The following is a 27,579-nucleotide window of genomic DNA, read 5'->3' as shown; positions in this document are numbered from 1 at the left end:
CAATATTCTGTATTTCTATCTCAGATGTTCATAAGAATTAAAATCTTTCTTTTTTATTTAATAAAAGTGCCTTCATCAAACTATAAACAACTCCTTAATCTTCTGAATCTCTTTCCCCTTTCACAAAGTACATTCTTGCACATCCAGTAATCACAAAGGGCTTTTGAAATGTGTAAAAGTTCAAAATGTAGGTTAAAGAAAAAAAAGATGCATGCTATTTTCCATTAAACCAGATTAAGAAGATTAAAGGTAGGCTGTAAACTCTGTGAGGGTTGGTTCATTGCTGTATTCCCAAGATCAATTCAGGAACTCAAAAACATTTGTTAAATAAATGAAGCAATTCATTAACAACTGATACCACAGTTATCCAATGTGATCATTCTTAGCTTACTATAGCTTAAAACAAATCTTGTAGAGGTCGGATAAGCTCAAGGAAATGGACAGATATGAGCACATGACATACAATTAGAATGGAAGCAAATGTACCAGAATATAAATATCTGAACGAATATTGTTCCCTTCAAAGCAGCAGCCTTGGGAACTTACATACTCAACCTAATAATAGAATTATTGCTGTAAAAACTCTGCTTTTGGAATTCCCTTTGGAAAATATGGAGTACTCACACTGGAAAAATCCTCATCTTTGAAGGTCATTTCTATTTTTTTTTTTTTTAATTAGTCTAATGTCACGCAAAGCCAAAGCTGTGAATGAAGTAAATGATTACACTAAATTCCATCAAACTAGGGTCAGAAATGAGGCTAATTTTCCCATTTAGAGGGCTGAATTTGGCCTTAAAGACAAACTTTCAAAAGTTACAAAATGGTGGCAAATCAACATATTTTATATTACAAATGAACACTATTGCATTTTAATTTTTCTGCAAACATGTTCAAAGTTGTATTGAAAAGACAGAGAAAATCTTGCCTGAATGTTTCCAAAAAACAGTTTTAAATAACATGCTATATTGCAAGGTATCTAAAGAAAGCAGACAGGCTACTGATATGGATGAATTAAAAGAAGTTAAGCATTATGAATTTATATAGGGAATTATTCCATAGGCTAATCAAAATATGAATGGAAATGCATCCTTAGCAATTATTTTGCTACTGAATATCTGAATCACAAGACCAATTTATAAAGAAGAGGATTAAACTCAACTGCCTAATCAAAGCAAGAGTTTGAAATGTATAGGACTTCCACAGATTTTGTGTATACTGGAAGTTTAAAATAAACAGCAACCTTGGATTTCACTCTTCAGTGAACGAAGTAGGAGAAATGTCTGCCTCAAAATCACTTTAAGAGAATTTTGGCATCTCAAAGAATTTGCCTTTGGCAATGCACCCAGCACAAGGGCTACAAACACGGAGAACTAACGCTTCTAGGTCCAGGAGCCACTGAAAGAAAAATGGAGCACTATTATTGCTATTGTTATTTCTTTCACTGTTTATGAGAACATGGCAGTGAAAAAAAACCCCACAAAACTTAAATATCCATCTCCTATAAAAAGCAACTAGTACCAGACTTGTCCTCCTGCTGGAAAATATCCGACCAGATCAAACAACTGAGACAGCTAAACCGCACACCGTGCAGAGGCCGCACATGGCTGCCCTGCGGTAATCTCGCTCCTCCAGGCAGCACTCCTCCCACCAAGGAGAAGGCAGGTGGTCCGCAAAGGAACCACAGTTCCAAACGGAACTGAATTCAGGGCTTCTAAAGTGCTTTACAAATAGCTGATGAAAGAAGAGAAGTGAAGGGCAAGGGAGAAAGGGAAAGATACACCCAACTGAAAGCAGAGTTCCAGAGAAGAGCAAGGGGAGATAGGAAGGCCTTCTTAACCGAACGATGCAAAGAAATAGCAGAAAACAACAGAATGGGAAAGACTAGAGAGCTCTTCAAAAAAACTGGATATATCAAGAGAACATTTCATGCAAGGATGGACACAATGAGGGACAGAAGCAGTACGGGCCTAACAGAAGCTGAAGAGATTAAGACGAGATGGCAAGAATACACAGAAGAACTGTACAGAAAAGGTCTTAATGACCCAGATAACCACGATGGTGTGATCACTCACCTAGAGCCAGACATCCTGGGGTGTGAAGTCAAGAGGGACTTAGGAAGCATCACTATGAACAAAGCTAGTGGAGGTGAAGGAATTCCATCTGAGCGGTTTCAAATCCTAAAAGGTGATGCTATTAAAGTGCTACACTCCTGACAGCAAATTTAGAAAACTCAGCAGTGGCCACAGGACTAGAAAACGTGTTTTCATTCCAATCCCAAAGAAGGGCAATGCTAAGAATTTTCAAGGTCAGCTGAGTTGCTCAGTCCTATCTGACTCTTGCAACCCCATGGACTGCAGGACACCAGGCCTCCCTGTCCATCACCAATTCCCAGAGCTTGCTCAAACTCATGTCCATTGAGTCAGTGACGCCATCCAACCATCTCATCCTCTGTTGTCCCCTTCTCCTCCTGCCTACAATCTTTCCCATCATCAGGGTCTTTTTAAAGACTCAGTTCTTTGCATCAGGTGGCCAAAGTATTGCAGCTTCAGCTTCAGCATCAGTCCTTCCAATGAATATCCAGGACTGATTTCTTTAGGACCAACCGGTTTGATCTCCTTGCAGTCAAGGGACTCTCAAGAGTCTTCTTCAGCACCACAGTTCAAAAGCATCAGTTCTTTGGCGCTCAGCTTTCTTTATGGCCCAGCTCTCAATGTGTAAACTACCGCACCGCTGTGCTCATTTCACATGGTAGCAGGGTTATGCTCAAAGTCCTTCAAGCTAGGTTTCATCAGTACACGAACCAAGAATTACTTCCAAATGTACAAGCTGGGTTCAGAAAAGTCAAATGAACCAGAGATCAAATTGCCAATATTTCTCTGATCACAGAGAAAGGAAGGGAATTCCAGAAAAAAAAACATTCGTTTGACTATGGTTGTTTGACTATGTTAAAGCCTTTGACTGTGTGGATTACAATAAACTGGAAGATTCTTAAAGAGATGGGAATACCACATCACCTTACCTGTCTCCTGAGAAATCTGTATGCAGGTTAAGAAACAACAGTTAGAACCAGACATGGAATAAATGACTGGTTCAAAACGGGGAAAGAAGTGTGACAAGGCTGTATATTGTCACCCTTAAATTAAATTAAACTGTAACAATTTAATAAAAATTGCTAAGTTTTATTTAACTTAAGGAGATACAACCAGTCCATCCTAAAGGAGATCAGTCCTGAGTGTTCACTGGAAGGACTGATGTTGAAGCTGAAACTCCAATACTTTGGCCACCTCATGTGAAGAACTGACTCATTTGAAAAGACCCTCATGCTGCGAAAGATTGATGGCAGGAGGTGAAGGGGACGACAGAGGATGAGATGGTTGGATGGCATCACTGAGTCAATGGACATGAGTTTGGGTAAACTCTGGGAGTTGGTGATGGACAGGGAAGCCTGGCATGCTGTGGTCCATGGGGTCGCCAAGAGTCAGACACGACTGAGCGACTGAATTGAACTGAAATGCAGAGTACATAATGCAAAATGCTGGGCTGGATTTTTCAATCATATGCTGGACTCAAGATTGCTGGGAGAAATATCAACAACCTCAGAAATGCAGATGATACCACTCTAATGGCAGAAAGTGAAGAGGAACTAAAGAGCTTCTTGATGAGGCTAAGAGAGGAGAGTGAAAAAGCTGGCTTGAAACTCAACATTCAAAAAACTAAGATCATGGCATCCAATCTCACCACTTCATGGCAAATAGAAGGAAAAAGTAGAAGCAGTGACAGATTTTATTCTCTTGGGCTCCAAAATCACTGTGGATAGTAACTGCAGCCATGAAATTAAGACGCTTGCTCCTTGCAAGGAAAGCTATGACAAACCTAGATAGTGTATTAAAAAGCAGAGACATCACTTTGCTGACAAATATCCATCTAAGTCAAAGCTATGGTTTTTCCAGTAGTCAGGTACAGCTGTGAGAGTTGGACCAGAAAGAAGGCTGAGCACTGAAGAATTGATGCTTTATTACTGTGGTGCTGGAGAAGACTGTTGAGAATGCCCTGGACAGCAAGGAGATGAAACCAGTCAGTCCTGAAGGAAATCAATCCTGAATATTCACTAGAAGGATGAATGCTGAAGCTGATGCTCCAATAGTCTGGCCACCTGATGCAAAGTCCCTCATTGGAAAAGACCCTGATGCTGGGATAGCTTGAAGGCAGAAGGAAAAAGGGGAAGCAGAGGATGAGATGGTTAGACAACATCACAGACTCAATGGACTGAATCTGAGTGAATTCAGGATACAGTGAAGAACAGGGGACTCTGGCATGCTGCAGTTCATGCAGTCGCAAAGAGTCGTACAAGACTTAGGGACTGAACAAGGACAATAACAAAAGTGCTGGGATGTGCAAGGCAAAGTACCTGATAAGACAGGCTGTGATGTGGGTGGGGGAGGGTGTAAAGGAGGAGTGGCAGAAGATAGCGGCTAGCCAGGCTCAACATGTATTTGGGAAGACTCTTAAGAGAGCAAGCAAAAATTACCTGTTGAAAGCTGAAAGTGGAATGGTGCTACCAATTATAAAAATGTTTGAAGACACTGGGGTCCCACCCATCGGAGGTACCTTCCAGTAATTTCACTGCCTGCAAGAATAAAGGTCAGCCCTGTTTTAAAAGAAGATGATATAATCCAAACGACTTTCAACAAACAGTCACAATGTCCAGCCTACAATAAACATAATCACAACAAATGAAGAAATAGGGAACTACAACCCATAGTGAAGAAAAAGAACAGTCATTAAAAAATGACCCCAGGATGATTCAGATATTGGAATTAACAACAAGGACTTCAAAGAAGGTATTATAAAAGTATTTAAAAACTTAAAATATGGTAATAATGAACAGGTGGGAATCTCTGCAAAGAAAGAAAAGAAGTATTTTTAAAAAGCCAAATGGAAATTCTAGAACTGAGAAGTACAAAGTCTAAAATGAAGAGTTCACTGATTAACATCAGATTGGATGAGTCAGTGACCTGAAGGTAGACTGACAAATACCTGATCAAAAAGACTGAGAGGAAAACAAAAACTGTAAAAAGTTAACAGAGCCTCAACGTTCTCCAGGACAACATTAAATGGCCTAGCATATATACAATTGGAGTCCAAAGAGAAGGAAATGGGGCTGAAAAAAGTATTTAAACACATGACCAAAAATGTCCTAAAGTCAGTGAAAACCTTAAACATATACACACAGTGTGAAAATGATATATAACACGAAACGTGTAAGAAATGAAGGCTGCTGACTTCTCATAAGAAAAGTGAAAGCCAGAAACAAGTGGGAAAACATTTAAATATTGAAAGAAAACTACTGTTAACCGAGAAGTATCTTTGCAGTAAAGATATCTTTCAAGATTATAGGCAAAATGATGATTTAAACAAAATCAGAGAATTTGTCACCATCAGACCAATCCTAAAGAAATACTAATGAAAGTTCTTCAGCCTGAAGAAACAGATTCAACAGAAAGGAATAAAGAGCTTGGAACTTGGCCTGAGCACAAGCACAAACATATAAACAATAAGGAAATGGACCCAAAAAGATACTGCTGTGATTTATGTCCACGAGCGTCCTGCCAACATTTCTCTCTAGGAGTTTTATGGTAACATGTCTTACATTTAGGTCTTTAATCCATTTTGCGTTTATTTTTGTGTATGGTGTTGTAGAATGTTCTAATTTCATTCTTTCACGTGTCGCTGTCTAATTTTCCCAGCACCACTTATTGAAGAGACTGCCTTTTCTCCAGTGTATTCCTGCCTCTTTTGTTGTAGAATGGAATATTTCTCAGTCACGAAAAAGAATGAAATCATGTCATTTGCACAACATGGATGGATCTAAGATTATCACACTAAATGAAGTAAGCCAGACAGAGAAAGGTAATTATGATACTGCTTATGTGTGGAAGCTTAAAAAAAAACAAAAAGACACAAATTAACTTATTTACAAAACAGAAATAGATCTATACACACAGAAAACAAATTTATGGTTATCAAAGGGGAAAATGTGGGGCAATAGATTAGGAGTTTGGGATTAACAAACTGTATATAAAAAAGATAACCAATAAGGGCCTACTGTAAAGCTGGGGAACTATATTCAATATTTCATAATAACCTAAAAGGAAAAAAATCTGAAATATATGTGTATGTGTATATATATATACACATACACACACACACAAAACTTTACCACTGTGCTATACATCTGAACATGCCACTGTAAATCAACTATACTTGAATTAAAAAAAGAATAAGAAGGAAGCCTGGTTCTTCACTTTTGGAGGAAGAAAACAAAAGGTACCTTGAGGTGTTAGATTGAAATCAGAGGTAATAATTTATTGTTTATAATATAGTGGGTAGCTAGCTATAGGAATAAATAAAATATTAGTGTATGTTAGTCTGTGTATTTTTTTTCCAGCTCTATCTGCTGAAAAACTAGAAGCAATGAGCATGCCTAGTGCCTAGATCTTGGTTTTAAAATACCATCCCTTCCACTGAGAGGAACCAGGGTCCCTAGGTCTATGGCAAAGAAAGTGTAAGGTAAGTCTAGAACATCCTGCTAAGTAGTTAAAACTTTCAGCTCCCCCACAAAGCAAGAAAATGCCAAGAGTGATGTGGGAACATATCAAAAAGACATTGGTTCAGTCACTCAGTTGTGTCCGACTCTTTGGGACCCCATGGACTGCAGCTTGCCAGGCCTCCCTGACCATCACCAACTCCCGGAGCCTGCTCAAAGGCATGTCCATTGAGTGGGTGATGCCATCCAACCATGTCATCCTCTGTCGTCCCCTTCTCCTGCGTTCAATCTTTCCCAGCATCAGGGTCTTTTCAAATGAGTCAGTTCTTCACATCAGGTGGCCAAAGTATTGGAGCTTAAGCTTCAGCATCAGTCCTTCCAATGAATATTCAGGACTGATCTCCTTTAGAATGGACTGGTTGGATCTCCTTGCAGTCCAAGGGACTCTCAACACTCTTCTCCAACACCACAGTTCAAAAGCATCAATTCTTTGGTGCTGTTTTCTTTACAGTCTAACTCTCACATCCATATATGACTACTGGAAAAAACATAGCTTTGACTAGACAGACCTTTATTGGCAAAGTAATGTCTCTGCTTTTTAATGTGCTGTCTAGGTTGGTCATAGCTTTTCTTCCAAGGAGCAAGAGTCTTAATTTCACGGCTGCAGTCACCATCTGCAGTGATTTTGGAGCCCCCAAAAATAAAGTCTGTCACTGTTTCCATTGTTTCCCCATCTATTTCCCATGAAGTGATGGGACCAGACGCCATGATCTTAGTCTCCTGAATGTTGAGTTTTAAGCCAACTTTTTCACTCTCCTCTTTCACTTCCATCAAGAGGCTCTTTAATTCTTCTTTGCTTTCTGCCATGAGTGTGGTGTCATCTGCACATCTGAGGTTATTGACATTTCTCCTGGCAATCTTGATTCCAGCCTGTGCTTCATCCAGCCTGGAGTTTCGCATGATGTACTCTGCATATAAGTTAAATAAGCAGGGTGACAATATACAGCCTTGATGTACTCCTTTCCCAATTTGGAACCAGTCTGTTGTTCCATGTACGGTTCTAACTGTCACTTCTGGACCTGCATACAGATTTCTCAGGAGGCAGGTCAGGTGGTCTGGTACTCCCATCTCCTTAAGAATCTTCCACAGTTTGTTGTGATCCACACAGTCAAAGGCTTTGGTGTAGTCAATAAAGCAGAAGTAGATGTTTTTCTGGAGCTCTCTTGCTTTTTCGATGATCCAACGGATGTTGGCAATTTGATCTCTGGTTCCTCTGCCTTTTCTAAATGCACCTTGAACATCTGGAAGTTCACGATTCATGTACTGTTGAAGCCTGGCTTGGAGAATTTTGAGCATTACTTTGCTAGCGTGTGAGAGATGAATGCAATTGTCCAATAGTTTGGACATTCTTTGGCACTGCTTTTCTTTGGGATTGGAATGAAAACTGACCTTTTCCAGTCCTGTGGCCACTGCCGAGTTTTCTAAATTTGCTGGCATATTGAGTGTAGCACTTTCATAGCATCATCTATTGGACACGACTGAGCGACTTCACTTTCACTTTTCACTTTCATGCATTGGAGAAGGAAATGGCAACCCACTCCAGTGTTCTTGCCAGGAAAGTCCCAGGGACGGGGGAGCCTGGTGGGCTGCTGTCTATGGGGTCGCACAGAGTCAGACACGACTGACGTGACTTAGCAGCAGCAGACTGAGCCAAAAGGACATAGGAGCCAATAAATTGGATATAATCTGAGAATATGAATAAGACAGTAACACAGCATAACTCATTAAAAAAATAAAAATCCATGCATCCATAATGATAGAAATAATGTGAATAAAGAAGGCAAAGCTCTTCTTTACATTAGAATGTTAACTAATACATATAGATGGTATTATTGATATAAAGTTGGAAAATTAGTAGATGCCCAAAGTGGTAAGTGCACTGAGAAGGAAAAGAGCATTCACACAATATCAAAATAACGTCCCTATAGATATTTATTAATTACAATGGGAAAACTGTGTCTTTATAGTGAAACACTTAGTGGGCACCACTTTAACCCACTTACCAAGTTTAACATCATCAAAAACGTGGTAAAGTAACATCGTGTGCTACCTGGTCACACATGCTAAGAAGGTCTGTGGTATAATCACAAAACATGTTTGGTCTGGCATTAGATCTCTTCAAACCCTTGGAATTACCTGACTGATAGTCTTTTTATATTTGTAACAAGCCCCTGCTAAGCAAACCTGAGCTCACGGTAAGGCAGTCTCATGGGGGAGAAGGCCTCAAATAGCTTCAGGACTGGGGCTGGCTGCCAGGAAAACCAACTGAGCGATTAGAGGATCAGAACGTTCAGCCCTGCCACTGGATAAGGAAGAGGGGCCTGGAGACTGAGTCCAATCACCAATGGTCAGTGATTTAATCAATCATCCCTACATACTGAAAAAAAAATCAGATTGAGGGAACTTTTGGGTAAAGGTCATCTACTGTGTGCTGGGATGGTGTTGCCATAGAGGGTGGACAAGGAAGTTTTGTGTCCCCCACCTCTCACTCCTTGCCCTTTGTATCTCTTCTATTAGGCTACTTCTGAATGTTATCCTTTATAAACATACAGCTACAATCTTAAGTACTTTCTTAAGTACAATCTTAAGAACTTTCCTGAGTTCTGAGTCATTCCAGCAAATCATTAAACCCGAGTGGGGAACCCCTGCATTTGCAGTCAGCCTGAAGCAAGTGTGGCTAGCCTGGGGGTCCTTCCTATGGCTGGCATCTTAAGTGGGGACAAAGCTGTACAACAGGGTCCCTAACCTTGGGGTCTGCACTCACTCCAGGCAACTAGTGTCAGGACTGAGTTGGACCATGGGACACCCCAGCTGGTGCAGAGGTGAAAAACTGATCGTCGTCTGTAAAGCCAAATGAGGTTGAAAGAACGTTTGTGGTATTCCTGCCAAAAGCGCCTAACGTGAATCTATTCAAGAAAAACATTCTACGAGATAACTGGCCTGTCTCCTTCCAAAATACATGTCAAGAAAGATAGAGAAGCACTGAGAAGCTACTGCATATTTAATGGAAAATAACAAGATAGGACAAATACATGCAATACGTAACCCTGAGTGAGAGCCTTGAACAAAGGGGGGAAAAAATCACTGCAAAGGACATTCATGGGGCAACTGACCAAATTTGTCCATGGAATGTTAGCTAAGAGCTTTGTATCAAAAAATTTCCAGATTTTGATAAAAGTATGACAATTGTGGAAGACAATATTCTTGTTAGAAAATACGTATAGTAACTGCTTCTCAGCCTTTTAGCTAAGATCAAGTGCAGTATCTGTTCTTATCTGAAAATACATATAGAAAAATGTCTCCGAATGGCTCAGAAAAAAATAATATGCATGCATTACTTACATGCATTACACACAGAAAAAGAAGATAATAAAGCAAACGGGCCAAAATATAAACAATTAGAGAATCTGGGTAGAGGGTATACCCAAGTTTCTGATACTGGTCTTGCAACTTTTCTATAAGCTTGAAATCATATAAAGATAAAAATAACAGAAAACAAAAAAGGAAATAACCAACTAGATTTGCCAAATTATATGCTGGTCTTCTTCCACAAAGTGGAATATCTAAAGATTATTAGAGCATTTAACAAAGATACAGCAGTTCCCAAACTCTGTTCCCTGGGACACAATTACAACATGACAAATGTATCAAAATTGGTAATTGATTAAGATTGGGACAGCAGCTATTGCTACTTCTTTCTTCTGAAATTCATTTTGGAAATAATTTTATTCATCAGAAATTCACTTGAGTAGCACCTGAGACCCGCAGGATGAGAGATAGTGAAGACTATTTATCTGAAGAAGGACTGAAAAGGGGGGAATGAGGTTGGGGCGGGAAGAGCTGCAGCTCGAGGGTAAAGGCCACGTGAGTGGTGATGTGACCCTTCCCTAAGAACCCTCCAATTTTTCTCCCTAAAAATCATGGTGTCCATGGAGAGGCTGCCCCATGGAAACAAGAGATGGGTCTAAGTTTTGCATTCCTGTTGCCTTAGGAAATAAGAGGGTTATTTAGACAATATACATCCTTAGACATAGGAAATCTTGGGAGGCATAAGGCTTCCATCAGACATAGACCAGGGCTTCAGGGCAATCTGTGATAGTTAATTTTATGTGTCAACTTGTCAGCTAAGGGATGCCCAAACGGCTGATAACACATTATTTCTAGGTGTGTCTGTGAGGATGTCTCCAGAGGAGATGAACATCTGAATCACGAGAATGAGTAGAGAAGATCTTTATCAATGCCAGTGGGCATCATCCCATCCCTTGAGTAGGCAGAGGAAAGAAGGACGAATTCGCTCTGTTTGAACTAAGATATCCATATTCTTCTTGCCTTCCTGCAGTCCACCAGAGCTCCCGGCTCTAAAGCTTTTGATTCAAACACAGACCAGAGTTACACCACTGGCCCCCCTGATTCTTAGGCCTGCAGACTGAGTTATACCATCAACTACACCAATCCTGGTTCTCCAGCCTGCAGATGGAAGGCAGACTGTGGAACTTCTAAGCCTCCATTCCCAAGTGAGCTTATTCCTACAATAAACCACTTCTTATTTATCTCTATATATCCTACTGGTTCTGTTTCTCTGAAGAACACTGAGCGATAAACAATCTGATCTAAATACTGGATGATGTCTAGTTTCCAAGTATTAGGAAAATTCCAACACATTCATATAAGTTGTTCTGATTATTGTGTCAATACCTTATTATTAATAAATGCTGTGCCACATTCAAGAAAGTTGCATGAGTGATGGCCTGGTAGAGGAGGAGATGATGTGTTGACTGAACATCACTGACATTTGTGGTGTAACTGAAACTCACTGGTCTAAGCTGTGGATCATGTCATGTTTTAAATATGTGAATGTATTATTTTATCAGTAATAAAACAGTTGAATTCCAAATGTATACCATTCTGTTACAAAGTTTTAAAATGGGAATCAAATGTTGACCATTTCTTAAAATTAATTTATCCAAGAGACTTTTTTATTCTTAGCTTCAATCTGAACACTACTTTATTTTATGGCCACTGCTTGGCTCTCTACTGCTGCACTACAACTTCTAAGCATTCTGTGGTCATGTAAGCTCAAGAAATGCTGCTATACAGTGTCTACAGATTACATATCTAAGGAGTGTGTAGGACTAAGAAAAGAGAACGTGCCATTTCCTTCTCCAGGGGATCTTCCCGACCCAGGGATCGAACCCAGGTCTCCCGCATTCCAGGCAGATGCTTTAACCTCTGAGCCACCAGGGAAGCCCAGGGATATGCGTAGTGATGAAGAAAAAACAATGAAAGAACACAACTGTGAGATGAGCTATGTCAAGTTATCATTAAGGAGAACAAGACAACCTTTCTCTAAGGCCGCTGTGTTGGACTCAGCCACCAGTGAAGAAACTGACTTTCAAAGATGGGGAGGTTCTTAACCATAGATTCCCACTTTAAATAAGTTTGTAAATGATGAAATCTCAGTTTCAAATATCCCTATGATTGACAGTAGTTGCCCATGCCCCATCCATACTCCACGCCCCACCCTGCCTCTGTTCCAAGAGTTCATTTACCTCATAGGCGTCTTTGATGTTCAAGGGCTCGCCAAAAGCGGCCACGTGTCCCACGATGCCTTTGTTCCACTCTAAGCGGATGCAGTTGTTTGAAGCTTCTTCCAGTGTTGAACCTTCTGCAACATCAAAGAGGCGGCTGATAAGAAACTTGTCGTTGGAGCTGTCCTCACAGACGAGGAATAAGGAGTAGCGGTCGGCGGAGATGAGTCCATGGATGTGCAAGAAAATTTTGTGACATAAGGCTGTGACATCCAAGTGACTAGAAATATCTTTCACTAATTCCAAGAGTCTCGAGCACTGGTCCCCTTCATCATTATCAAACCGTGGGGAGGTTAGAGGCATCTGTTCCTTCTTGTCTGAGTCAGAGAGGAAGCTCACAGTTCCCTCAGAATCCTTGATAACGATGGGTCTAAGCGGCCGATCGAATTCAGAGGCAGAGATCTTCCTGGTTGGTGTTCCAGGGACACTGCTCTCTGCACGGGGACTTGGCTGCAAGGGGCAAGAGCAGGATTCCGTGTGGCCCTTGATTCCTTCCTTGCACACAGGGATGGTGTGAACTCTCTCAGCAAACCATGCGTTGACCATTTCTCTGCAGAAAAGAACATGTAGGCACATCAAATATTTGAGGAAGACAGGAGTGGATAAATAAGATGTGGTGCATATACACAATGGAATACTACTCAGCCATAAAAAAGGATGGATACAGAGTCACTTGCAGAGACGTGGATGGACTTACTGTCTGTCATACATAATGAAGTAAGTCAGAAAGAGACAAACAGATGTCCCACATTAAGACATATATATGGAATTGAGAAAAATGGCACTGATGGACCTATCTGCAGGGCAGGAACAGAGATGCAGATGTAGAAAGTGGACGGGTGGACGTGCAGGGGGTGAGCTGGGAGACTGGGACTGAGGAATGTGCCCGGCCGCGTGGAGAACAGACAGGTGCTGGGAACTTACTGCACAGCACAGGGAGCTCAGCTCGGTGCTCTGTGGTGACCTAGATGGGGCGGGGGGGGGGGGGGGGGGGGGGGAGGATAAGGGAGGAGGTCCAAAAGAGAGAGGGGATGTGTGTGTACACATAGCTGATTCTCTTCATCACTGAGCAGAAATTAACACAACACCATAAAGCAACTATACCTCAATAAAAACAAAACAGAGTGAGAGTGTGTGTGTGTGTGTGTGTGAGTGTGGCGTGCCTGCTCTGTCATGGCTGACTCTTTGCTATCCCACAGACTGTAGCCTGCCAGGCACCTCTGTCCATATACTTTTCCAGGCAAGAACACTGGACTGGGTTGCCATTTTCTACTCCAGAGGATCTTGCCAACCCAGGGATCGAACCAACATCTCTTTTGTCTCCTGCATTGGCAGGCAGGTTCTTTACCACTGTGCCACCTGGGAAGCTCCCTCCTTAAATGCTGTTACCCCTGAAAACTTCTAAAATCCTCTCATGGTTAACTGATGCAGTAACCATTTGTCATAGAAAATGAAAACATAACGGTCTATTTAAGACAGTTTATTTTGAAAAACTGAAAACAATTGTTTCACTGAACATTTTAATAAAAGATTAGCTCATATATACATATATTTTCAGATATCTGATTTATAATGCATCAGGTGTCAAGTTGGTTCCTCTCAAAATCAGTTTGAATTAAAGTAAAAGCCACTAAATTTGATGACAGTCTTCGGAAAACACAGGCATGGAAATTTGCTATTTAAAACACACAACTTATTCTGAAATTAAATATTTAAAAAATTTTTTTTAATTATCTGAATTTGGCTAGGTAACATGCTTAATTTTAGACAGTTTTTATCTATACCACTATATATAGATTAGATTTAGGAAAGGAAATAGAAAAAAGAAACAATTTGATCTAGCATGTAGAAGAAAGATCGTAGACTTCCATTAATAACATCCTAATAATGCATGTCCAATAATCTAGAATAATTTTCTATTTACTCCTTGTATAAAGGAGGAAAACAAAAAATAGGCAATAACTAGTATAAAAATCCAAGAAAATTTAAATTATTTATGTTGTTTATGTGCCACTCCATGAAGAAACCTATCTGAGCTAAAGATTTCATAGTCAGTATTTTTTTTTTTTTAAGCTAAATATATCAGATCATACACATCCAAAAGACTGTTGTTCAGTTCAAATAAATCCTCTTGGGAAGCTGTAATCTGATGCCAATTGATGCCCCCATTACTTTAAACATTCTGGGAACTTTTGAAACTAACTTCTAAAAAAATTCAAAGTCATATAAGAACATTAGTTTTGCCTAAAAGCTAGATCTTGTTTTTCACTGAGCCTTGCTTTGAATAAGCAAATAAAACCACAAAAAGCCTAGAGTAATGGCTAACTTAATACATATCGTATGCAGACCTGATTTTTCTCCAAATACAGGCCTGATTTTTCTTCAAACTCAAAAATTTATTTTCAGAAGACAATAACTTGCAAGCACTGAGGATATTTAAAAGAACTGGCCTATAAGAGCAATGCAATCTCCATGCGGCAACGGTTTACTGGTTATTTTCATGAAAGAGCCAGGATGCAGACACTCTCCAATCCTTCTGGCTGCAGCCGAAATTGATAATACCTCTTCAGAGGGCAAGCAGGCAGAATCTAACAAGTTTTAAAATGCAAGTATCCTTTGTTCCAAAGATTTTACACACACAGCAAAAGAAGCATCAGTGTATTTATTTACTGTTTGTTATAGCAAAGATAAGAGCAAACATAAATAGAAGCCTGGCAAAATACATCATGGCATGTTTATAAATGGAACACTGTGCCTGTGCTAAGGTGCTTCATGTCCGACTTTGCAACACTATGGGCTGTAGCCCACCGGGCTTCTCTGGCCTTGGGATTCTCCAGGCAAGAACACCGGAGTGGGCTGTCACTCCCTCCTCCAGGGGATCTTTCCAACCCAGGGATCGAACCCGCATCTCTTCCATCTCCTGCATTGGCAGGCAGGTTCTTTACCACTAGCGCCACCTGGGAAGCCCAAATAGACCATGAGGCAGATATTACAAGGTACTGATATGAATAATCAGCACAATCTATTAAGTGAAAACAAGATCCAGAAGGAGGAGAGAAGAGTTAATCATTTTTCTGGGTCTCCACTAAGTCTTTCACTTATAGAATGTTCCCTGAGTTATTTTATTTTGAACAATAATCTATTGTTTGGTAAATATATATTACCCTGAATTGACACCAATCTAGAATGAAATGGGTAAAAAAAAATATAACATAGATATTATCAGGATTATCTCATAATTCCAAGTGTTAGATACATTTTAAAGCTCTCTTTAAAAAGTACTTACTACATTACTCCAGTATATACCTACAGCACAGAATTTTTTTTTTTTTTTAATGTAATTGCCAAATATTTTGGAGAAGGCAATGGCACCCCACTCCAGTACTCTTGCCTGGAAAAATCCCATGGATGGAAGAGCCTGGTAGGCTGCAGTCCATGGGATCGCTAAGAGTCGGACACGACTGAGTGACTTCACTTTCACTTTTTCACTTTCATGCATTGGAGAAGGAAATGGCAACCCACTCCAGTGTTCTTGCCTGGAGAATCCCAGGGACGGGGGAGCCTGGTGGACTGATGTCTATGGGGTCACACAGAGTCGGACACGACTGAAGTGACTTAGCAGCAGCAGCCAAATATTTTATAAATGCATACCGTGGCTTGGGACAAAATTTCTAGTCATAAGAATATACTCTGGTAACAGTGTATCTCAAAAACTTCTAGTTCTATAGAAATGAGGGGGACATACTTTGGGAAATGTTTATGTAACCTCCAAAATCACAAAGAAAGATTGTGCCAAAGACACTGACGTCAGATATGCATGTGAAAAATGTACAGGAAGCATTTGAATAAAATGTTTTGTAAAACATGAAACAGGAACACAGCAATATGTTTAAGCTAATCTAGTTTATGTGATTAAAAAATATGTATATGTAACTTAAAAACTTCTCAAATCAACATAAAAACAGGTATTTTAACTATGTCAGCTACAAACCTGAAACACAGCCTCAACTTATCTCCTATCTTCTCACTGAAAAATGGTGATCAACATTTTAATCACACCACCTACTTGACAACATCTAAACAGACACCTTCAAGTGGTGAAATCACGATTCCTAACGCCCCACCCTTCGTCTTGTTCCAATCTCACTCCCTGTCCATTTTCTTCATATCAATAAATAGCACCATCCCCAGTTCCTCAACTGCACATCTAGGAATTACTCTGAATTTGTTTCCTTCAACTCACATCCAATCTAGCAACCAAGTCCTGTCCAGCTGACTTCCAAAACCCTATAGTCCAATCTGCTGATTTCTATCTTCCCTGGTTCAAGCTGCATCATCTCTCATCTTGGACTATGGCCACAGCTCTTAACTGGACTCTCTGAAATCATACTAGCCTCCTTCAACCCATTCTCCCCATGGCAGCTAGAGCAATCCTTGAAAAAGTAAGCCTTAACATCTTCTCACTGAATTGAGAATAAAACCCAAACTCTTCAATCCCCGACTGCAGTCCCTCCTGTCCACACAGGCCTCCCTGACGCTCCTCAAGCACATCACACGTTGACTGCCCCCAGGCTGGAACGCTCTCCTCACCTGCATCTGGCAGGTCAAAGCTCCCTCCTCACCTGCACAGACAGGTCTTCCCTGCTCACTCCACCTCTCAAGGGACCCCAACACATTATGTTCCCCCCAACACGATCTGAATTCTTGTTGTTGCTCTTCAGTCACCCAGTTGTGGGCGACCCCATGGACTGCAGCACGCCAGGCCTCCCTGTCCCCCGCCATCTCCCAGAGCTTGCCCAAGTTCACGTCCATTGCATCCTGATGCCGTCCAGCCATCTCATCCTCTGATGCCCTTGTCTCCTTCTGCCATCGATCTTTCCCAGCATCAGGAACTTTTCCAATGAGTCATCTGTTTGCATCAGGTAACCAAAATATTGGGAGCTTCAGCCTCAGCATCAGTCCTTTCAATGAATATTCAAGATTGATCTCCCTTAAGACTGACTGGTTTGATCTCCTTGCAGTCCAAGGGACTTCCAGGAGTCTTCTCCAGCATCACAATTCGAAGGCATCAATTCTTTGGCATTCTGCCTTTTTTACAGTTCAGCTCTCACAACTGTACATGACCAATGGGGAAGACCATGACCTTGACTATACGGACCTTTGTTGGCAGAGTAATGTCTCTGCTTTTCAACACACTGTCTAGGTTTCTCACAGCTTTCCTGCCAAGAAGCCATCGTTTTCTGATTTTATGGCCACACTCACGGTCTGCAGTGATTTTGGAGCCCAAGAAGAGGAAATCTGCCGCTACTTCCAACTTTCCCCCTTCTATTTGCCATGCAGTAATGGGGCCAGGTGCCATGATCTTGGCTTTTTTTTTTTTTTTTTTTAATATTTAGTCTTAAGCCGGCTCTTTCACTCTCCTCCTTCACCCTCATCAAGAGGCTCTTTAGTTCCTCTTCACTTTCTGCCATTAAGAGTGGTAATGAATTCTTACTATCATCTATTTTTTCTTGTTTATTAACCTGTTGGTTTACTGTCTGTTTCTTCCAAGGAGATGTAAATTTCATAGTCATCTGTCTTGTAAACAACTGCATTCCTGTACTTAGAAAATGTCTGTCACATATTAATACTATGTCCCTGATAAATATCTGAGTGAAGTGAATGAATAAATAAATAAATGAAGCCTCCTAAACTAACTGCATTAAAAAGGACAACAGTCTTTTGAAAATTTGAATGCTTAGAAAATCAACATTATGTTTTAGCTATTAATGGTCACCACCCCTTGGATGTAAGCCTCATAACTGATCGTGGCTACTCTACCCTCATTTATCCCGTAGGGCCTGTTATACATCTTAAACAGAGCCAGTGCCCCCACATTCTTTGTTAGATATTGTGCATTATTATGTTTAATTTGTCTCACAGGTGTTGTATTTCTTGACACTTTCTTGGAGAAATGAACTTAGTATTAAATGACACAGGAAAAGTAGATCTGGTATATTCAGTCATTCAATCAACAATTTTTATTAACCACCAGTCATGGGAGGAAATGTTTTCTTAAGACCACATTATTGATTATCTGAGTCCCTGTAGATATATATGCCTGTGGAGGAAAATATACGCTATCATAACATCAAAACAATTACTTATAAGCCAGCCATAAATAATATTAAATCATCTCTTACACCTCTCTCCTTTCAGGCATCCCTTGACATTTTGCAGCACATGACCTACGTGGCTATGTGAAGTGAGCCTTCTTTCCTAAGACTAGTATTGATCATCTCCTGTTCTTTAACACTTTAAGCTCTACAAATACAAATCACTTGCAGATTGAAATGTAAACTTACATAAGATATAGAATTTCTAGAAGTAGAACAAAGTGATGTTGGAGACTATTCTAATATTACATAAAGCCACTGATAATTAAAGGGTAAGCCCAATTAAAAACCAGCTAACAAAATCAACAAGGATCATTAACACAACAAATACCTGAAGAGAGAATTCTGTTCAAATAAGTGCATTGTAGATTAAGAAAGGCTGCTGGAAAAACCGAAGATCTTTAAATGTTAATTTTTAAAAACTGTACTTGGGGAAAAAATAACTCTATGATTTTGTTGCAAATGTCAAACAAGTAAAGTTATTTGCCAGAAACTGTCTACTTTAAATTTCCATTATAATTTAAATTTTATTAGATCTAAAATAAATTTACGTTCATAACCTGTGGTTCCATTTTTCAAAGTAAAGTTCCAATCAAAACCTTTTCACTGATACTTCTTCATTTTAACTGGATTCACTTAAGTGTCCTTTGCTCTAGACTGTATTTTTCTCATGAAGTCCCTTGTGCACGCCAGGCACTGCGCTGCCACCAGGATACAGGAGTGAGCAGCCCAGACCTCTCCTCCCAAACTGAGACTTAGTGTGTCCAGAAGTTGCTTTATACACATACTGAATTTTGCTGTCATACGAAGTTATATGTCATTGCTTAGCCGCTAAAGTCGTCTCTGACTCTTTGAGACTCCATGGACTATAACCTGCCAGGCTCTTCTCTCCATGGGATTTTTTAGGCAAGAGTACTGACGTGGGTTTTGCATATAAATGAATAAAGATGGAAAGATGAACATGTCACATATGAGGGTAAATATACCAGATGGGATTTAAGAAACCTGATTGATAGCTCTGCCTGGGGCAAATCACTTCAATGGCTTGAGACAGGATCTCTACTTTCCCTTCTTTCTCTTCCTTGAGTCTATGAGATTTTGAAAAGTATGTCTATCAGAGATACTGGAAGAAAAAAGCACCATTTTATTTAAACCTGGTGAGGCAGGTATTAACAATCCTACTTTCTAAATGGCTGAACCAAACACACTCTGCTATCTGGTAGCAAAACTAGATATCAAATCTAGGTTTCCTATTCCAAGTCTTACAACCTATAAGAATATAGAAGTTCCCAGAACATCAATGTCTGTCATGAAGAAGACACTTCATAACATCCAGATGCAGTAGAAAGAGTAAAAAATCAAATTTAAACATATACGGTAGAGAAAGAACACGCTCGCTTGTAACAGCACATCCTCTAACTTAATTCTTTCCATCCAGACCACAAAAGGACAGCGCACTAAATCTCTGACGCAAAAACACTGTGTCAAGGGGCTCAGAACAAAAACTCTGAAGGACAGTGTCCTTAAAATAATCTGACTGAGTCTCATGCCTGTTTCTCTGAAAACAGGTCAGGGTCTATAAACCTAGAATGATGCACTAAAAAGAATGCACAGTAAATGTGTTCAAGATGAGAGTAATTCTCAGGGTTGCACTGCTGTTGTTGTTCACTCACTAAGTTCAGGACTGACTCTCTGCAACCCCGTGCACCGCAGCACACCAGGCTCCTCTGTCCTCCCTATCCCTGAGTTTGCTCAAATTCACATCCATTGAGTTGGTGGTGCCATCTAATCATCTCAGCCTCTGCTGCCCCCTTCTCCTCCTGTTCTCAATCTTTCCAGCATCAGGGTCTTTTTCAATGAGTCAGCTCTTCGCATCAGGTGGCCAAGGTACTGGAGCTTCAGCTTCAGCAGTATCCCTTCTGATGAATATTCAGGGTTGATTTCCTAACAGTTGATTAGTTTGATCTTCCTGCAGTTCGGGAGACTCTAAAAAGTCTTCTCCAGCACAATTCAAAAACATCAGTTCTTTAGAGCTCAACCTTTTTTACGGTCCAACTCTCGCATCTGTACACGACTACTGGAAAAACCATAGCTTTGACTACATGGACTTTTGTCTCTGCTTTTTAATATTCCATCTAGGTTCAAAGGAGCAAGTGTCTTTTAATTTCATGGCTGCAGTCACTGTCCACTGTGATTTTGCTAGACTTTGCAAATAAAAATACTGGATACCAATTAAAGCTGAGTTTCAGATAAATAATGAATACAGTTTTAATATAAACAGTATCTAAAATTCAAATTATACTTAATTTATTTCAAATGACCATACTAGTCATTTGATATTCTGTTTTTCCCAACTGAAATTGTTGGCAGATAGACATCAAAGAAAAGGTAGGTCTGTGTAGCACATCAATGAGCTCTGTGCTATCAAATAACTAACTGTATCATTGAAAGAGCACAAAGGAGCCTGTGTATTATGGTAACTGAACTTTCAAAAGCTCTTAGATTAATAATTTGTGGCATAAAATTCTTCCTTACATCAAGCCTTTTCATTTTACTGTCCAAATCATACCATATATTTAGTAGAGGAAAAAAAAAACTGCAATCTACTTATATAAGGGAGGCTGACACATTGCTAAAAATTCTTGGGAAGCACTGAAAGGCTATGTTTTTAGTCATAAATCCCAAATTCCAACCTATACTTTAGCATTTGTACCAATGGGATTTGTAACCAATAGCAAACAATTTTCTTTTTCTGAGTTTCAATTTCATCCTGTATCCAGTAGGGGAAATACTGCCTGTTCTAACTTCTTCCTGACCTGCAAGGTGGTGACTATCTTCAGTTGAGTATAGAGTCAAGAATACTAAACTGGCCATCAGGAGATAATTCTACTGAACAATCACGACTTCTCTGGAGTTCATTTTCTCCTGAACACAAGTTCTTCATTGTAAAAATGGGCAGCTCTCTGAATGGGTCAGGAAGACTCCCACAAGTGCTAACATTATCAGCAGACCAATAGGTGGTGATTCTTATTAGGTCAGTCAACTCTCGTCATCTCCTTTTGCCCCTCAGCTTCTTCTCTTTCTTCTTCTTTCACTCATCTCATGGGGCTGAAGTTCAAGTCAAATTAGAAAATGCACATGGAAGCATTTCAAAATTTCTTCCACCTACTTAAGATGCTGCTATCTCCTAGACCCTTTCCAGTGGAGCCGCAGAGCTGGCATAAGGGGCAATGGTGTTTATTTCCTCATGACGTTCAACCAAGAGACTCAGAGAAAGTAAGGGGGAAGAATGGTCATGTTCCTGGTGGCACAGGCCCACAGGCTGAGTGGGTCTGAAATGATTTGGAAACAGCCTGTCTACACACACCCTGACCATCTAGGTCCTTGTCCAAAGAAGATACTGCAGATTGTTATTTATTATAGAATCCCACTAAGCTTCCCCCTAAAAAGATGAGTTACATCATAACTCTACATAAATTGCATCCTAGCTGTCTGAGCAAAAAGAACGAAATGGATGCAAATTCCACAAAGGTATTTTACCCTCTGCTGGAGGGTCTAATAACTTAGAAACCCTACTTTCATGTATAAGCAACTCTTGGTTAACTGCCCTGCAAACAAAAACAGAGCAATCATCTTGAAATCTTTGAGCTGATTTAACTTTTACCAGGCTGTTAATGAAAGACAACAGGCCCTGGATGCTAGAAATAGGCCACAGTCAAAGGAAATGCAATAAAAGTTAATGCCAAGAATTTATAATCAATGACAAGATCCTGATGTTTAACGTCCCATCCAAATCATTCCTTCTCTCCTCACCAAAACCTGTTTTATTATCCTCTAGTGAGTTATTTCCTTCCATGTTTTATTACACAAAACATTTCTTACCTCATAAATGAATTATATTATATGCCTCTTTTAAAATGGGTAAACATTCAGTTTTGTTCTTAAACTTTTACAATATGTCTTACAATAACTGGAGAAATCCTGCATGCGAGCTAACTCACTTCAGTCATGTCCGATTCTTTGGGATCCCATGGATTGTAGCCTGCCAGGCTCCTCGGTCCATGGAATTCTCCAGGCAAGAATACAGGAGTGGGTTACCATTTCCTTCTCCAGGGCATCTTCCTGACCCAGGGATCGAACCTGTGTCTCCTGCACTGGCAGGCAGGTTCTTTACCACTAGCACCACCAGGGAAGTGAGATGCAGAAACCCTGGAGGGTCCCAAAATCAGCGCTGGGAATTATTCCTCTCGGGTAACATAAATGTGAATACCATTTGTCATTTCGAACTTGAAACACAAGTTTGCACAGATGCTGCTCACGGCTCACCAAGGAACCCTTTCCCACAAGGCAGGTAAAGAGCAAGTAAAGAAGTGAAGAACCTCAAAAGAGCAAGTAAAGAACCCCCCAAATTGATATTAATTAGATGGCAGGAAATGAAGCCAACTGGAAGCTGATAAAAACCTGCTATGAGTTATCATAAATGTGACTTAGATTTTAAATCTCAAATCTTTTAAAACAATGAATCCAACCAGAAGTTTACTACCTTAATATTCTACTTTACTGAAGACCCTAGCAGCTCAAGAGTCTTGCCCATGCAATGATGATGTAATATAAAAATCAGTGTCAGGAGGAATAATCTTTAGCATATTTTAACCTCATGAGGCTTCCTTAGAGTGTTAATAGCACTGCATCCTTCAAGACAATGTGTCAGTGTGGGTGGAGCGCTCAACAAAACTGAGTTTATGTCTCAAAAGGCCAGGCAGCCAGGCTCCAGCAGCTGCTGCAGGAAAAGGCTGAGCACTGGCATTTCCAGTGTCAGGCACTTGGGGTCTTTAATAATATACAGAGGAATGGAATGAATACATTCACTTGTGAATGATCAAAAAACAAACCAGAAGGAAATCTGTGGGGCAGAAAGTCTAGGTGAATTGTCTTTTTTTTTTTTTAATCATTGTAATAGTTTATCTCATCAAAATTACGCACGTGGCAGAAATAAAGTGCTATTTCATTCTGCACATCCCATGTGTTCATATTTTTAAAGAAGATGAAAATTATTCTTAAAATTAGAGTCAAGGTAATGATTAAATTTAATGGTAGCAAGCTAATAATATCTGTTTTTACTTTAAGTTTAAAATAGCTTTAAGTTTTGTATATCACCTATACTTCATCTCACACTTTTCAAAAAATTTTTAAATTGATTAGTAATATTCACTAAAAACCCTGGAGGAGGAAATGGCAACCCACTTCAGTATTTTTGCCTGGGAAATCCCATGGACAGAGGATTCTGGTGGGCTGCAGTCCATGGGGTCGCAGAGAGTCAGACACAGCTGAGCACACAGGCACATTCATTTAAAAAAAAACTAGAAAGTCACTATATGATGGCACATACTCTGTTAAGGATGAAAACTTTCCCCTTTTGCAATTTCTCATTTTCACTCAATATTACTACCTATCACAGAAAGGAAAACGACAGTTTATAATTATTATAACTAATATAATTTTCCATTAATCTAATTAGATCAGTTTTTTCCAAATGCCTATAATCTAGAAGTATTAAATAGGATATGCAAAACACTGCATAGTGAAATACAAGCTCTCACATGGCATTGCAAATATGATTAGCAAAAGGGACACACACACACAAAGTAGCTCCATCCAATAATAACTTTACTTTCTACCAAAGTTGAACTGCTCACTCAGGTTACAAAACGAATCTGAAAAAGACAGGAATACCTTCAAATACATATTCAGTATTCCAGATGCTTTGAAAGGGAAAAATAATTAAAATACCTTGCCTAGGTTTTAAAGAAAATTTCTTGGCATCAAGAAAAGGAAACAATTTACAAAGCAGTGTAAAATTCTAATGTAAACATAATAATTCTCATGAGCTAAAAATATAATTAGATGAAACCTACTTGTAGAGCAACTAGCTTAATGTGTTTTGTACTCTTGCCTAAAATAATGTACCAGAGGATAAAAATTCTTTGAAAATATACTGCACGTAGGGTATCCATAGCCTAATACTAAGAATATAATTGTTAACAGTCTAATACCTACATTTTCAGCCATTCTATTTTAAGATATCACTAGAGAGTTCCCACTTTTTATGCTTTAAAATCATATATGGAAACAAAACCGACTTGGGCAAGGTCTCTAGGCAGCTCATTTAGTGACGTGCTTGCACATTAGAGGCACCAGCAGGAACCTCAGCCTCTTCCTGAGTTAAATTTCTCATGATATTAAATCTCTGAGTCTTTCCTTTGTTTCCATTAATACTGACACTGAACTTCAGTAGAGAATGAAGGGCCCCAGGTGGGACAGACTTAGGCTTCAACTGGAGTCGCTTCTAAGATTTATGCTGTCTATAAAATGAAGATAAGGGTATTAATCCTCATAGGCTTCTTAAGAAAATTAAGAAAAATGACACCTATAAAGTGATTGCACAGAGTCTGGTACTAAAGGTTTAAAATATTACAGTTACTGTTTTTAAGTTAATCAAACATTAACTGGAGGATATTTTCAAAGGCAATTAAATTTTTTATAAAAATAAAAAGAATGTATTCATGGATTTTTACAGAATAACTAGATGTTAGCCATTTGTTTTCCAAGCTCCTAGTTTAAAAGCACTAATTTCTCTACAAAAACACTTGTGCAAAACAAAAAAGGTGTTCTAATGTCTGTAGTTTCTCAAATTAGAATTGAAAAAACATGGACTCCTTAGACCAATAACTACTTATGTATGACATAATTTTCTAAATAATACATAAAGAATAAGAGCTGATCATTTAGCTGAGAAAAATCACTGTGACAGCATAATTTTTTTTTTCTATTACTACTCAGAACTTAATCGCTAAAAAATAAGTTATAGAATTTGGAGGATGATGTGGTTTCTAAATACCAAAGATATAATAAAACTGTTTAACAATTGTGATAAAATATACAACTAACTGCCTATGGTAAAAACCTTAACAATATTTCATAAAAACCATAATTTTAAACTGGGGAATGGTTTCAATACTTGATAAAAACAATGCTTTAACATTTGCTACAGGAGATTTAGGGATTAAAGTCGGTCCGTTTTAGTTCCTACCCAAGGGGGCTTACTTGGGGGAATTCTGTAAGTAGGTTGATACTTGAGCCTCATGGATGTTACCCTCGTGTGGTATAACATTTGGGGAGATTTGCAGGGCGCCTCAAATAAAACAGAACAAAAAGCTGCAGGCCCTGAATGATCCATAAAACACAATGCAGGGACACGTTTTTAAGGCCACTGTTAAAACATCACCCCTTTCTCTTTCTTTCCAGTGCTTTTTCCATCTTCATGTGAATTAACTAATTAAAACTAGAATCAAAAAGAGTGTACTAATTTCCTGTCAAAGGATGGTTGATAACATATGGAAATGGGCTAAAATCATCTGTAGGAAAAACACACAATAACTCACATAAAATAGAACAGATATTTCTCCTGCTCCTGGACCCTAATTTTACAGTCTCAGTCGCCATGTTTGGACACTTTGACCCAGATCCACCACTCTCACTTGGAAAATACTTAAAGAAGGAAACTTCAAATTTGAGAAGTTGACACTCTGCTCTTCTGGTGAGAATCAAGAATGCTTAGAGATGGAAGAGAATTTTAAACTCATTTATAAATCTCTCTGCCTTGATTTCTCACCACTCCCATCTCACATAAAGCCAAGGTCTATTAACCTGGGCCAGTTACCAAGCTGGGGACACAGACGGGAGGTCTGAACTCTCATTCCAATTCCCTTTCCAGTACCTTACACAGTCTTCAGAAGGTTCTGTTCAAACCATTAATAAAAATTCACTTTAAAAATGAGGACACAAAGTCTATTAAATCCCTATTCTGTTGTTCTAATTTCCATGTATCAGAATAGGGGGATGACTCCCCAAACTTGCAATTATAATTAAACCACTGATGATTTCCAACATAAAATAAATTGTAACCTACTGAAAATCACTCTAAAAAAAAAGATTTTAAAATATGCATTATTTCCTTTAAATTTCTTAAGAACACCAGAAGTAATGTTATTATTAATATTTTACAGAGAAAGCAAATAAAGTACCTAAAGGTCATACTCTTAAGAAAGATGTAGTTTGGGAGTTGAAGCTTAAATCTGTCCTAGCTGGGGCCTTCAACCATCGTAAACTGAAGTAAATTTTAAAGGGCTCAGAACAGTGGTTCCCAACCAAGTACTGGTGCCAGACTTTGGGGGGCATTTGGAAATGTGTGTCAAAACAATCGGGGTGCTCCTGACATTTAGTGGCTGAGCCCAGGGATGTTAAACATCCTGCAAGATGCTGAGCAGCTTCTCACAACAAAATGTATCACTACCAAAGGCCAAACAGCGCTCCCTTTAAGAAGCAATGGTTTATTGTAACGGAAAAGAATCTGAAAAAAGAACATATATATAAAATATACATACTATACATATATATAAAACTGATACATATATAAGTGAATCACTGTGCTGTAAACCTGAAACTCACACAATATTCCTAAATCAACTATACTTCAATTAAAAAAGAAGAAAAAAAGCAAGGGTTAATAAGAATAAAAGATTACCATACTATAACAGGGTATTCAATGAAACAGGAGAGATCTGAGACACCTCCAAGTGATTTCTACAATAACCTCTACTCTGATGTTACACTGAGTAATTCCCTTGCTTCTGGCATGGATTAGAAACAAACGCTGCCTAAAGTTATTTAACATTCCCAAGTCTTCTCCAGCTATGAAAACATCTCAGAAGCTTACTGGGACCAAATATAAATCAAATGCATAACCATTTCATATGGTTTTACATTCAAATTTGACCAACAGTTGGAAGAGACATGATTTGCAATTTTCCATGCATTCATAATCACATGTATGAAAAATGTTCCTTAAAGAAGTATCTATTTACATTTAAAAGAAAATCTAATAACCAAAATCTATGCTGTAAATATGTAAGTCAATTTGTTTTGCAGCTTAGACATGGAGAAAAGATTAGACTAGATTGGCATGTCTCAATCTGAAGTATGAGAAGCCCTCAGAGTCTGAGGCAAGTATGTTTTGAAGATCTGTAGTAGGCTCAGATGGTAAAGAACCAGCTTGCAATGCAGGAGACCTGTGTTCATTCCCTCTGTTGGGAAGATCCCCAGGAGGAGGGCACAGCAATCTACTCCAGTATTCTTGCCTGGAGAATCCCATGGACAGAGAAGCCTGGTG

At 39.3% G+C, this 27,579-nt stretch overlaps 1 protein-coding gene and 1 pseudogene across 3 annotated transcripts in view; one reads left to right on the top strand and one right to left on the bottom strand.

The window, feature by feature from the left end:
* Nucleotides 1-27,579, bottom strand: part of PDE5A (phosphodiesterase 5A) — a 148,346-nt gene that overhangs the window by 112,668 nt on the left and 8,099 nt on the right. For all 3 annotated transcript variants that reach the window (XM_061419286.1, XM_061419288.1, XM_061419287.1), the window contains exon 2: nt 12,157-12,745. In XM_061419286.1, the coding sequence (XP_061275270.1) occupies nt 12,157-12,745 (589 nt within the window). The remainder of the gene's footprint in view (nt 1-12,156; nt 12,746-27,579) is intronic.
* On the top strand, nt 9,834-9,947 carry LOC133250151 (U2 spliceosomal RNA; annotated as a pseudogene).

This window comes from Bos javanicus, chromosome 6, assembly GCF_032452875.1.
Source record: "Bos javanicus breed banteng chromosome 6, ARS-OSU_banteng_1.0, whole genome shotgun sequence".
In the NCBI taxonomy this organism is placed as follows: domain Eukaryota; kingdom Metazoa; phylum Chordata; class Mammalia; order Artiodactyla; family Bovidae; genus Bos; species Bos javanicus.
Note: the sequence above shows the minus strand (reverse complement) of the source record. Positions and strands in the feature narration are given on the sequence as shown.